This window comes from Podarcis raffonei, chromosome Z (genome assembly GCF_027172205.1).
Source record: "Podarcis raffonei isolate rPodRaf1 chromosome Z, rPodRaf1.pri, whole genome shotgun sequence".
NCBI classification, from domain to species: domain Eukaryota; kingdom Metazoa; phylum Chordata; class Lepidosauria; order Squamata; family Lacertidae; genus Podarcis; species Podarcis raffonei.
In genome coordinates, this window is record NC_070621.1 from 14,112,694 (window position 1) to 14,126,518 (window position 13,825).

Here is a 13,825-nt window from a genome sequence, read left to right on the forward strand (position 1 = left end):
CCAGGATTATTGGATTCAGGCAAGGGTGGGGAACCTCTGACCCAGGAGCCAAATCTGACCCTCCAGGCCCCTCTCACTTGCCCTTGGAAGTTCACAACCCTTGCCAGTCCTTAAATTTTTGCATGGATGAAGGATAGACATGCATGTGTTTGTGTAGAAACTAGCATACTGTGCAAGGGAAAAATTAACATGAATAGTCCCACCCATGTTTTACTGTGGCCACGCCCACCAGTCCCATGTGGCCCTCAAGGTTGCCCAGGTGCGGATGCAGACCTGAGGCTTAGAAGGGTTCTCATTCTTGACCTAAGGCTTCCGTCCTTGAAAGGGTCTAGCAATGGCTGCTATGCAATGGGATATTCAGAGTTAAGCCTCTTTGGCATTGGCAGAGGTCTCTGGCAGATGGGTCTCTTGTTCTCACCCTTGTTTTCTCTTTTTCCTCTTTCAGATCCACCTCTGGGTTTAGCAGCTGGAGAAGCTGAAAGGATGCCTGCTCCTGTTGTTCTTCTGTTGGGTGGGCAGGAGTGAAGTGAGGAGATAAACATATTGTAATTAAATGTCAGGATTTTGATGTTTAAATTAGTTTTTATTAACGATTTTATGTGTTACAAATAAATAAAGGAAAATAATCTTGTGTATCCATTTTCGATTCATAGAATCTTTTTCACAGTTTGATTACATTCAGTATGAGACACTATTGTCATAGACATCATGTGATTGGGGGGAGAGAAAGGGGAGGAAGATGGGGGGTAATATTCTTTCATTCTATTGCATCATGTTAGTGTAGAGTTTGTGTCAGCACCATGTGGGTAGGTCCTTTATTTGTACATTTTTTTATTTGTATTGGCATTGCAAGAGATTAGGGTGTCCAGAGCTTCATTGGTTGTGTTCAGTTGGTTGCAGTGCAGTTTGTTTGTATATGTTGGGGGAGGGAAGTGTTGTTGGGTCAGATTAGCCATATTGATTCATATGCTGTTGGGGGGATAAGTCATTTTCTTGTTGTGCTGTATATGTGATAAAGAGGAGCCATACCTCCGTTGCTTGTCCCTGTGCTAGTTTAAGTTTGTTGGTTAGCTTTTCTAATAGGGTAGCTTCCCGTACATTTAGGTACCAGTGGTCTATGTTCACTCCTAATAGGTCCTTCCAGTGTCTAGTTACGATGTTTCTGACTGCTGAGAATAAGTGACTTAGAGTTGTCATATCCATGTGTGTTGTTGTCCTGGAAGATATTTAATAGGGCTAGTTCTGGAGTTGCTTCTATTACCTGTTTTGTTATTGTGGTTATTTCCTGCGGCACTGATATCCAAAAGGAATGAACTTTGGGGCATTCCCACCAAATGTGGAGGTACTTGCCTATGGAGGTGTAGCCTCCCCAGCATTTAGATGAGGTCCCTGGGTGTATCAGTGCCAACTTCTGTGGTATTAAGTACCATCTATAGATAAGTTTCAGGGTAAGTTCTCTTCTTTTGACTGAAATGGATTTTAATGGTGGATTAGACCACATTTTTTACTGTTGGGCGGGGTTTATTTTGTGTCCTATGTCATGCTCCCATTGGTTTTTAATCATGGTGAAGGGGTCTGTAGTGTCTTGGAGTAGTATTTATATATTGTAGATACCCCTTCCTGTGTCCTTCCAGTGTTAGGAGGAGATTTTCAAAATTAGCCAATGGTCTAATGGCTGCTGCTTTTGCTGCTGGATTGTTTAAGAAGGCTTGTGGTTGGTGATGGGTCAGTCGGGCTACTGGAGTGTCCCCTAACTTGTCCTATATTCCCTGTATTGATAGGGTATTGCCATTTTTATAAAAGTCAGTTTGGCGATATAGGCCTTTAGCTTGCCAAGTCCTTATTTGGATGTTTTGGGATGCATGGTGGAATTTATGGGTGATGAGCCAGAGGTATTAGTGGGGGGTGGGGTCAGGGCCAATTTCCCTACTTTTCCCTTCCATTATTTAAACATGGACTGTGTGCATCCGTTTAGTGTTGTAGGAATTTCCTTAGTAAAAAGTAAAAGTGAAATTAAAATTGTGTGAATGAGAACAAGACCACAGGAGTTCAATTTAAAAAAAAAATTATCAAAAAATAAGAAGTCAAGTCAAGCTGAAAACGTGGGGACAAACCTTCAAAGTTAGAGAGAACAGTAACAATAATAAAAAAGAATAAAAAGAATAAATCGGAACAAGAAAAAAACTGAAGAGAAAAATTAAACTAAAAATATGGTGGAGGTATAAAAATAAGTTAAAATGTAATAAGAGAAGGGAAAATGGAGCTTAAGGATCAAAATATTGAGGTGAGGTTGGTGAGAATGGTAAATCTTGGCCCTGCAGGCAGCTTGCAGGGAGAGGGGGAGGCTAAATGTATGTGATTTTGTTTGATTTTAGTGGGGGGTTTTATGGGGGTGGTGGAATAGCCAGCTGGTGAGCGGCTTTTCCTGGCCTGCAGTTCCAGCCCCCTCAGAGTGTCTTTCCCAACTTCCCTGGCTCTGCTGGTGGTGTACAGGGAGCAGAAAACAAAAACAAAAATACAATTTTTCAAGAAGAGAAAAATTGTTTATATATTTGATATGTGTGTGTGTATCTGTAGCCCACCCCGCAGCTGAGGGGAGCCAGATTGTGGCGGTGGTGGTTTTGTGTTCTTTCTAGTGCACCCTCCACATGGCCGGCAGAGGCTCCCCTTTAGTGGCAAAAATGGACAAATTTGTGGGTGGCCTAAACTGCACTGGGAGTCCTGCCGGACTTGGGGGCCGAGGTGCGGACAGCATCTTCTGGGAGAAGCCCTCCATGAGATGAGGTTGGTCAGCCTTCACTACTGGGCACTGCCATCTTCCCTCCCTACGTGCTCCCCCCCCCAACATCTGCAACTCACTGATTCCGCACTCACAATCAGGATGAGAAGGTAAGGAGGGAGAAGAGGTCTATGCAGTGTCTGCCCCACTGCAGGACAGGGGCAAGCCCTGTGGCATGGCTCTCTGGGGTTTCTGAGTCCCGCTGGGTCAGTCTCAGGATTGAGATTCCCTGGGAAGATTTGTTTCTCCCCTAGCAACTTGCCGAGCCTATGGCGGTCACTGTCTTGCCTCACCAACTTGTGATTCCCAGCCACTGATACTCAGAGGCATATTGCTTCCCAACAGTAGAGGCAGAATATAGCAGAAATGGCCCCTGTTCCTGGGTTTTTCCAAAATCATGGAGACCAGGACTCATTTTCTCTTTAAAATAATTGTGCACAATTCATTGGGAACAGTAGTTTCCACAAAATCTGTGCATGTGCTCCCAGGCTCCCTTTTGTGGCGTCGTGGAAGCTCTTCTCTGCATTCTTTCCTCTTCTAGAAATAGCATTAATTACAGGAATTGCAACTTGTGAATTAACATAAATAGTTCTTGAGCGGTGTCTGGTTTTATTGCCTCATTCTCACCATGCTATATTTAAGGAGGCTGCTATTCTCTATTGGTGTCCCCCCCCCTTTTAGCTTTATTGTGGTAGTAGCTGATCTTTCTATGTTTGTTATGCGCACCTGTCGCCCAGCATCAGCGACTTATCTTGGTATCTACTAGTGAAGTCATGGCCAGTTGTTGGATAATCAGCTAAGAAAATCTGTGGCCATAGAAAGAAAAGGGAAGTACTGAATGAAACTTGTTGGCTTTGCAATAAAAATAGCAGTTTTTGCACACGTGCACACGTGCACACACACACTCACACTCCATTAGGGGAAACCAAAAAAAGAGGGGGATGAGACTTAAGTAAATACAACCTGCAAATTTTAATCTTCAGTAGCTGTTGACTGAGACAGCTCTGGCTTCATTTGAATGAAATTAGCCCTTCTTAACCTTTGGTTCTGCTGCCACTGAGGGATTGCAGAATGTTTATGAACATTTGAACTGCTCCAAAGGTTGTGTTTTTAAAACACTTATCAGCCAGGAAAGCCAAGGGACGGATGACTTTGTGTGCTGTTAATAGGATGGCATTCATAGATGGGAGCAACAGGCACTCTGAGCAGCAATAGACTACTAAGACGAGAGAGAGAGGAGGAGCAGGGATGCAGAACAGTTACACCAGTATTACATAGAAAGCTCCATTCTGCAACTTGTGTAACAGGTGCTGAACCTGTGGCTCTCCTGCATATAAAAACACACACCAAAACTTCACAAGTCCCAAAGGGTCCTTTCACCCGTTGTTCTTTCCCCACATGAAAACCATATACATGAGGATCCACTGGCAATGTAAACTGCTGCTGTTTGTATTTTCAAAGGAGGAATGTTTTTCCTCCCTGATTGGTGCAAGCTGGATTTCCTTCAGCAGATGATTTTAGTAGTTGCTGTACAGCAATGGATTTCCTGCATGAAGAAGGGGCAGAATGAGGTCCTCTTCCAAAATGTTTCTGTTTTCAAGTGGGATTCAATCATGTACCAGCAAATCTGTGTTGTGCAATGGAAGTTGATGTGATGCTCTTGTGCAACAAACCAGCTCCCTGCTTTAAAAACATCAACTGACTTGGCAATAAAGAAAGCAAAGAAAATGCACTGGAAAGTATGGCATAACAATTGCTTTACATAATAAAACCCTGCAAACAAATTGGAATGAGTACTTAATAAACAGCCAACACTGGCAAACCTGCCTGCAAGCTATTTGCAACCAGAGCCGATGTTCAATAAACACATCGTCTGGAAGTATCCTACATGATATGTTAAAAGTTCTCTTTCAGCTATAAATTCTAACCCAAACACCCTTGGTTTAATCTTAAATCTGTTTCTATCTAGCTCCATCTAACCTGATAATGAGCCCCGCTTACATGGAAGTCAACTTGTGGGACTTTTTAAGTTAACTTTTCCCGTCAACAGCATGTAAAGAAAAAGGCTGCAAAGAAAATATAAAGGAGAAAGCAAGTATTAAAATTACCAGTATGTATAGTTGTTGAGCTGACTTAAGCCTTTTATAACAAAAAAATTTTTTTCTTTCCAGTAGCACCTTAAAGACCAACTAAGTTAGTTCTTGGTATGAGCTTTCGTGTGCATGCACACTTCTTCAGATACACAGTGTATCAGTGTATCTGGGTATCTTCAGATACACAGTGTGTATCTGAAGAAGTGTGCATGCACACGAAAGCTCATACCAAGAACTAACTTAGTTGGTCTTTAAGGTGCTACTGGAAAGGAAAAAAAAATTTTGTTTTGACTATGGCAGACCAACACGGCTACCTTTCTGTAACTTAAGCCTTTTATGTTAATGTCTCACCCCTAGACATTGGTATTGGTTATTTCATTTTTCATTTGCATCTTCAAAGGAGTTTAAAAGAGAATTCACACCTTTAAAAAATGAACAATTAGAAAAAGTAAATTTGCATATGATTCCACTGCCGCTGAATGACATTTCCTGTAACTCATCTTAACAATGATACAAGTAGGGGGTTTTCCATCATGCCCTGATCAAAGGAAATAACTCTGCCCACTTCCAACTTTATCCTTTCCCCTGCTTTCCCTTGCCCTTTTTTTTTTTTAATTGAACCTAAGGAATAGTTTAAGGAAATTCACAAATATGGAAGTGGTAGCTTTTTCAGCTTTGGACAAAAGCCGCTGGAAACATGAAGACGAGCTAGAGCAGGTGGTTATATGCGCACACACACACACATACACACACACATTGTTACATTTATAAAATCACTAGGCCTTATTATACTTCACCCCCACCCCCTTGGTTATAAATAGAAGTTGGCTCATCGCAAGTTGTTGACCTCAAAATTCTTTGCATTGATCGTCCAACGCATTGGCCTGTGCTGCAACCTAGAAAAAGGTCTCTTGTCAGCTGTACTCTTTCAGATGCCAAGCATGCCACTCATGCTGGCTGGCGGGTTAAAGCTGTTTGAGTTAATTGTAAACGAATGTGAGAAATGATGGGAAGTTGATGCTTTGCACCCAACAATGCCAGAAAGCATACCCTAAGGGAGGAGGGAATCATTTCACATATTTGTTTAAAACCTAAAGACCACAGGTGCTGTACAATAGTTAAATTGTAGAAGGATGTGCCAAAGATGGCAATGAGCTACTGAGCTAAGTTCAAGGTGCTGCTTTAGGTGCATAAAGTTATATACAGCTTGTGATCAAGATGCCTGATGTATCAAAATGCCCCTTATATACCTAGTTGATCATTGCACTCTGCAGGTGAGGGTCTCCCACAGATACCATCTGTTCTGCTCAATGTAGGAATCGGTACTTTAGTGGCACCTGCCCTTTGGAATGCTCTCCCTGTAAATATTAGGCATCTTCAGTCTGGCTTGGCAGTCTATAGCAGACACCCACAGTAAGGTCCCTGTTGTCTCTATCTCCTACAATTTTTACCCACATACTCTCAATCTGCCTTCCATGCTCCAAGTCATGGATTTCTTCACAAGTGTAACCAACATTTGCATATAATGCTACTCCTCCCTTCCTTTTTGACCTGTTTATTTTAAGCAGGTTGTACCCCTCAAATTCTACATTCCAGTCATAAGCCTCACCCCACCAAGATTCAGTAATGCCTATTAGGGTCATATTTACCATTCCGAAATAAGTTCAAGTTCTTCTTGCTTGTTTCCCATGCTCTGTGCATTAATGTAGAGACAGCTGAAACCATAAGGCATTCCTCCACACACTGCTGCCTCTGTCCCCTCTCTGTAGAGAGTCACCTGCTACCACCTTCCTTCTCTGGTTGATCTCTGATTGAGTTGCAACTAATCAAATCACTCCCAACCATTAAACAAAGGCACGTTGAAAGGTAATGGCCATATTCAGCGTTAGAGGATCTGCTTTGCACACTGCTGAGAGCCTGAGGGCCCTGCTCCTGCCTATCTCCATCTGGTCCAGGTGGCAGCCTATGCCCTTTTAAAATGTGGGGGGGTTTTTTGGGGGGGTATATATTTTGTGGTTTTATATTTTGATTTTGTTCTGTAAACCACAGACCTCCAGGTATAGGGTGGTATATAAATTGAATTAATAAATAATAATAATAATAATAATAATAATAATAATAATAATAATGGGTTACAGGTTCAATCCCTGGCAACTGCAAATAGTGCTGGGAATGCCCCTCTGCCTGAAACCCTGCCAAGCATGCGCAATACTGTGCCAGATACACCTGATTTGTCTGGAAGTAGCTTCCTGCTTAAATCAGCTTTTTTTCTGAACCACAAGGACTAAAATCTTTATTGTTTTTAGAGGACAGGATCGTGGCTCAGTGGTAACGTATCTACTTTGCACACAGAAGGTCCCAGGTTCAATCCCTGGAATCTCCAGGTAGGGCTGGGAACTTACCCTGATTGAAACCCTGGAGAGCAGCTGCCAGTCAGTGAAGACAGTCTGGAGCTAGAGGGACCTAATAATCTGACTCAGTATAAGGCAGCTAATTTTAATTCTTTGTGTTTCCCAGTTGTGCTGTAATATGCCTTGAGCTATAGGTCCGGAACTGCATTTTTTTAAAACTACGCAGCAATGTTGGTGGCAGCCTGGCAATTGAGGATAGAGTTTCTGGCTTTTATAGCTTCAAATGTAGCAGAGGCTGGATGTCTCCAAAAGGCATTCCTATTTGACAGCTGCTCTGTAGTCAGTCTGGCTGGCTAGTGTCCAGTTTTTGGCAAACAGGTGCTCTGGGTTGAGGGTGTGGGGAGGTGGGGGATAAAGCAAGCATCCAGTTAGCATATTTGGTACGCAACACGAAATGGGCACAATATTCTAACCAATGTTCAGGCTTTGCATGCATTTGGTCCTGGGCTTGTCAACCCCCAGAATTTCTAGATGAAACACTGTCTGCCAGAAGTTTTCCATGTAAGCTGCTGTGACCCTCGATGCTGGTCAGCAGAGGCATCTACTGTCGGCATCTTCTTGGAGGATTAGCCAAAGGTGAAAGCAGCCCTCAGGACAGTTATAAAGTTTCCAGAGTTTCCAAATATTGCAGGATTTGGCTTCTTTTTAATGGTTCCACTTTCTCCCTGTTTAAAGCACTGTTTCTGCAAGAGCTTTGGTAATTATTTTTTTCAACCCATCCCTGCTAAAAGAAAAAGCCACTTTATAGCACGTTCTCTGGATTTCCCCCGTGTGTGTGTGTGTGTGTGTGTGTGTGTATGCTTGTGTGTTTGTGCCCTCCCCCCTTTTATCTGTGCTGGTCACCATTTTTCTACATGCTTTTTGTGGTGTCTTTTGTTCTGGCTGCCATTTTATTTTTCTTTTGGTGGTGTCCTTTTTGGTGGGTTCCATTTCCCCTTTTTCCTTTTTGTGGTGACCATCATTTTATCCCTTCCACTTTTCTGTGATAGCCATCAAGTCCCTTCTATTTTCATTTCATATTATCTCCAGAATGATACACGCCAAAAAAATATGGAGGGCACCAAGCTGACAAAAGTTGCTTGCTGCTCTAGGCCATTATGACTTGGTTTTTAAAAAGTATTTTACACTCTAGGTCTGTTCTGTATTTCCTTTTAAGCTACCATTAAGACCAGGGCATTGTTGAGACTGCAAAATTGTGGCCATTTCAGAAATGAATAGGGTGGGGTCAGTGCTTTTTTCCTATAATAATCCTATAATTTTCTCTTAGAGTGGCAATGGCATTCACCTGAGAGGTGTCGGAACTGAGTTCTGGTGACTTCTGGCTGAAAAAATCCCGCAGGTGAGATGAACCCATTAGAAAAACAGATACAGAAGCCTCACTCCCTAGAAAGTGGGTTGAAATTTCTCCATCCTATGCATAAATTTGATGAAATGACCTCTTTAATTTTTCTGCCCGCAAATAAGGCAGAACATTTTTCAATGGGTCTGCTCTGAGTTGGAATAACATAGGATACAACCCTGTACATTTAAAACTACAGGCAACTCCCTGTTTGTGCGGGGGTTGTGTTCCAGGTCATTGCACACTTGTGTGAAATTGAGAACCCATTGAAAAAGCCTGAAAACACCCTGTTACACCCCTGTCCCCCCTCCACTCTACCCTTTTAGTGACGTTTCCAGGATACTTCTGTGTTTGGTGCTGGGTGTGTGTGTGTGTGTGTGTGTCTGTCTGTCTGTCTGTCTGTGTGCAATTGCACACATATTGGTCATATCTAAAATGAGAGTTGCTTGTACAGTGGTACCTCAGGTTACATACGCTTCAGGTTACAAACTCCGCTAACCCAGAAATAGTACCTTGGGTTAAGAACTTTGCTTCAGGATGAGAACAGAAATTACGCGGCGGCGGCAGCAGGAGGCCCCATTAGCTAAAGTGGTGCTTCAGGTTAAGAACAGTTTCAGGTTAAGAACGGACCTCCGGAACAAATTAAGTACTTAACCCGAGGTACCACTGTACTGTATATCATACCACTTTAACCAGGTGTGGTTTCTTCCAAGGAATCATGGGAACTGTAGTCTGTTAAGGGTGCAACGACTTTGTTAGCAGACCCCCTATCCCCCTCCCATTGCTATAATTCCCAAAGTGGTTTAACAATAAATACCTCTTCACAGGGAATTATGGAAATTGTAGCTCTGTAAGGGGCCTCCTAATAACCTTGTGAAGTGAATAAGGGGTATCCTAACAACCTTCAGAAACCCTTAACAAACTACAGTTACCATAATTCTTTAGGGGAAGCCACAGCTTTGTGCCCAACTCTAATTTTGCTAATGCATGACTTGCAAATGTCAGAGGCTCATTTTTCTCCCACCCTGCCTTCATGTTGCTTACAGAAGTGAAAAGGTTTTTTAGAAGATGAAGAAGAAGGGAGGTGGAAGCATTTTCTAGGGGAGAGGGAGAGAGGCAGTAATGATTCATGTTTAGCTTTTATTCTCCTTCCCAGGAAGCTCTGGAGTCAACATTTATCAGGAGCCATTGCTATCAAGCAGCTGTCAACAGTTGCTAAGAGGGGAAGGCGTGATGTAACTCCAGTCACCCATTTCTTGTGTGCCACCCACCCTCATCGTGGAGTTATAAATAGATGCTCCCTCAGACAAGGACCTTCGGCCCAGAGATTCCACACACTGTGCTGTCATGCCAGCAGCAAGCCTGTGCAGAACTGTCAGCAATTTCTTTGGCAATTATGGAATCAGATCCCATGCCGAAATCCCACAGGTGAAGCTCACATGTCCATACATACATCTATCTATATGGCACCACAATGGCCAGCTGCACATTGCATTGCCAAAAAAAAAAGGACATGAATTTCATAGAATGATAGGATTGTAGTTAGAAAGGGACCACAGGCATCATCTAGTCCAACCCCCTGCAATGCTGGAATCACAGCTATAGAATCCCTGACAACCTCTGCTTAAAAACCTCCAACGAAGCAGGGTCCACCACCTCCCAGAGGAGTCTGTTCCACTTTCAAGCAGCTCTTTCTGTCAGAAAGTTCTTCCCCATAAGTCTTTCTTGTTTTGAACTCTCTCCCCACACTCCCCTCCCTGTTTCCATCACAACCAAAACAGATGTGATGGGGGAAGGTTACACCCTCACCTGCAATTGCTAACCACACTAGCAGCTTGGTGCTACACAAGCACATAACACTTCCTGCGAGCCTGGAAAGGCACATGAGGAGGAAGTGGGTAGGGCAACGGCGGCCCAGCTGAGGGAAACAAATAGCACTTTTGGTACTGGAAGCTTTTGAAATAAAAAAAATAATGTCATTATATATATATATATATATATATATATATATATATATATATATATATACGATAAAGGTTCATAAATGTACCAACCAAGCGCATACATAGATGTGTGGACCACATGTATGGAGCAGCACAGGAGGACCGCCCTGAAACCATTTGACTCCCAAACTGACCAAATGTTTTCTCTGCAAGGAGGGAGGGGGTGGGGGAGCCTCCCCATTATCTCAGGAAGAGGGTAATCACGATCTCAAAGGAATGGGCAGACTACCAGGAAAGGCGATCAGATAAGGCATTATCAGATAACCTGGCAGACAGGAAAAACATTCAAATTTCTGTTGTAGACCACCTTTTCTGTGATGTAGGTATGATGTTTGTGGGGGGTGGTCTTGGGTTATACCTCTTCTGTGATGTATGTATGATGTACGGAGGGATGGTCTGGAGCTCCAGGGCAGGGAATTTAAAATTTCTATATAAGGGCGGACACACCTTGGTTCTGGGTCCTCCTCCTTTTCCTGCGTGTGAAGGGGGCACCCTGTTGCAACAGTTCAATAGAGATCAGGCTTACCAGCTGCTTTGCTTCTCAATACAGTGGTACCTCAGGTTAAGTACTTACTTTGTTCCGGAGGTCCATTCTTAACCTGAAACTGTTCTTAACCTGAAGCACCACTTTAGCTAATGGGGCCTCCTGCTGCTGCCGCGCCGCCGGAGCACAATTTCTGTTCTCATCCTGAAGCAAAGTTCTTAACCCGAGGTAATATTTCTGGGTTAGCGGAGTCTGTAACCTGAAGCGTATGTAACCTGAGGTACCACTGTATTCTCTGGTGGGCCTCTGTTTTTTCCTCCTACCAATAGGGAACCTATGTAAGGACTCTATAAGGACTCTTGTGTCCCCCATAAGGGAATAAGGGAAGATTTTTGTTTATTACATTTTAAAAGCATGAGCCTCCTCCTTCCAAGAGGTTGGAGAAGGGGGAGCCCTGACAAGGTGTCCCCACTCATTTGTGGGCTTGACTAGGCCTCACCCACATTATACATGTAGAACAGTATTTTACTACAGCTGGCCATTTTGTCTGGGAGTTCCTTTCCCAGACCCTGGCCCTTTACATCTCGCCCCAGTTCAACCCTTGTTTTGCCTTCCTTGGGTAGCAACCACACGTCAATTGGAGGTGCCTAAAACGGCCACCACCTGTACTTTAAACAGCCCTGGCTTCCCCCAAAGAATCCTGGGAGCGGTAGTTTGTTGTGCTGAGAGTAGCTAGTAAACCCCCATTCCTCTTACAGAGCTGCCATTCTCAGAGGGGTTTCCCCATCAATCCCCAGCGGACTCTGCAGCTTTGAATGGAAGTGCCTTCTATCCCTGCATTATTTTCATTCCTGCCGGGCATTTTAAGTAAAATTTAAGAATTGGCATCCAAGTCCGTCCCCCCCCGTCCCTTTCCCCCCATGTGTTCATGTCTTTTAGACTGTAAACCTGCAAGCAGGACCTGTCTCATTTTTTACTGATGGCATGTATTGTAAGTCACCCTAGGGAGTTTTTTTTTTTAGGAAGGTACAAATGAGTCTAGACAAATAAACTCCAGACGGCTTGTTCTAGGTCTCACACTGCAGCCCAATCTGACATGTACAGTTGTTTACTCCTGTAATAATAAACACACCATAAAACCAGACGTCAAAAGGTTCTTTTTGAAAATTCTTTATTTTGTTGTTTTTTTGTAAAGCAAATGTGTTGCTTTTATATCTTCTTAAATACCTCTTCTTTTTTTAGTGTCCAGACTTGGTACATTTCCCCACCCCCACAAGACATTTTCACAGTATTTTTGCAAAGACCAAGGGACAGTTCTTATTGCTGCAACACAAATCCAGGCACAACTTTGAATGGGGTTATGGTAACCTGCCCCCTCCCCTTACAGGCAAGATGGACCTTCTACCTTTTTAATTCATAGCCAAGACCTGCTCCCAAAGTTATTCCCTTGGTCTTTTTTGCGTGTGGACAGGTACCGTACTAACTGGTGCATTTAACAGCTGGCAGCCACAAATCAAAGGCTTCGATCACAGTGTAGTAGTGCAAGAGAGAGAGAGGTGTGTGTAATTATGCTTACAAGTATGGATGAGGCCTATCTCCTACCATGTTACCCTGCCCAGGGTTTGAAAACAGTTGGAGTAAATGCAATTTCAGCCACTGTTTCACCTCAGTGTTCCTACTCTGGTCCTTATTAATGCATTAGAGCAGACTATTGCCACCCCAACTTTACAAGGTGAAAGTGACTATTGCAGAGAAGTGATGTTTGCTTCATTGAATTCAATCTGTGCTCCTCCAGATGTTGCTGGAGGATGGGAGTTGTAGTCTGAAAACATCAGGAGTACAGTCCCGCCCTCACTGTTCCCTGATCTAAGGAGCAACCCTCACAGCATGCAAGAGATGGACAAATGCCTGTTTAGAAGAGGCGTTCATTTGTGAAAAAGGAGAATGTTTCACGTTCTTAGATCAAGGGTAGGGGATTTCTGTGGCTCTCCAGATGTTGTTGGACTCCAATTCCCATCAACCTCAGCCAGCATGACCAATAGGAATTATGGGAGTTGTGTGTCTTAGGAACATCCGGAGGTTCACAACACACACACACACACACACACACACACACACACACACCGCCTTTAAGCAGAAGCTGTATTCACATGAATGCTGTACATTGGGCAACAGTGAGGCAACATTGACCCACCCAAGCCCAACAGTTAAGTGTGTTCTCATTTTATGTTGAAAATGGCTCAAAGCAGGGAAGCGTGAGAAAGGACGAAGGCAGGCCAGCCACAGTGCTAAAGGTTTAGGCATTCTGAAGAGGGACATGTGGAAAGCTGAGTAACAAGCCTAGGCCACAACAGTCCAATCTCCCTATCTCTTTTTCTCTCTTTGTATGAGTAATTTGTCACCTGTTAACCTGTCTCCATGCAATGAATGCTGCAGGTCCCTGTGATCGACAGCAAAGGGGAATGCACAGCACAAAACCCTCAGGGTTTGCTGTGCTTGATTCGTCTAAGGTCTGCCTTGATCAGTGTCCAGCTAACAGACACTGGGCAGGGAGAAGAGGAACAGCAGTGGGAATTGTCCTACAGCTTTGTATCTCGTTGTCTTCCTGGAGTCTCTGGTTGGCCACTGTTGGGACCCAGATAATGCTGGACTACATACAACTTCTTGATTTGATCCAGCCAGTCTGTTTAATGAAATAACACCTGACCTGCCTGCT

At 43.5% G+C, this 13,825-nt stretch overlaps 1 protein-coding gene across 6 annotated transcripts in view; it reads left to right on the forward strand.

Annotated features, from left to right (window-relative positions):
- Positions 1-639, forward strand: part of NUP214 (nucleoporin 214) — an 81,121-nt gene extending 80,482 nt beyond the window's left edge. For all 6 annotated transcript variants that reach the window (XM_053373347.1, XM_053373343.1, XM_053373348.1 and 3 more), the window contains one exon: positions 446-639. Coding sequence is in view for 5 of the 6 variants with exons in the window: in XM_053373343.1 (XP_053229318.1) it covers positions 446-479 (34 nt within the window). In the remaining variant the exon portion in view is untranslated. The remainder of the gene's footprint in view (positions 1-445) is intronic.
- The last annotated feature ends 13,186 nt before the right edge of the window (positions 640-13,825 follow it).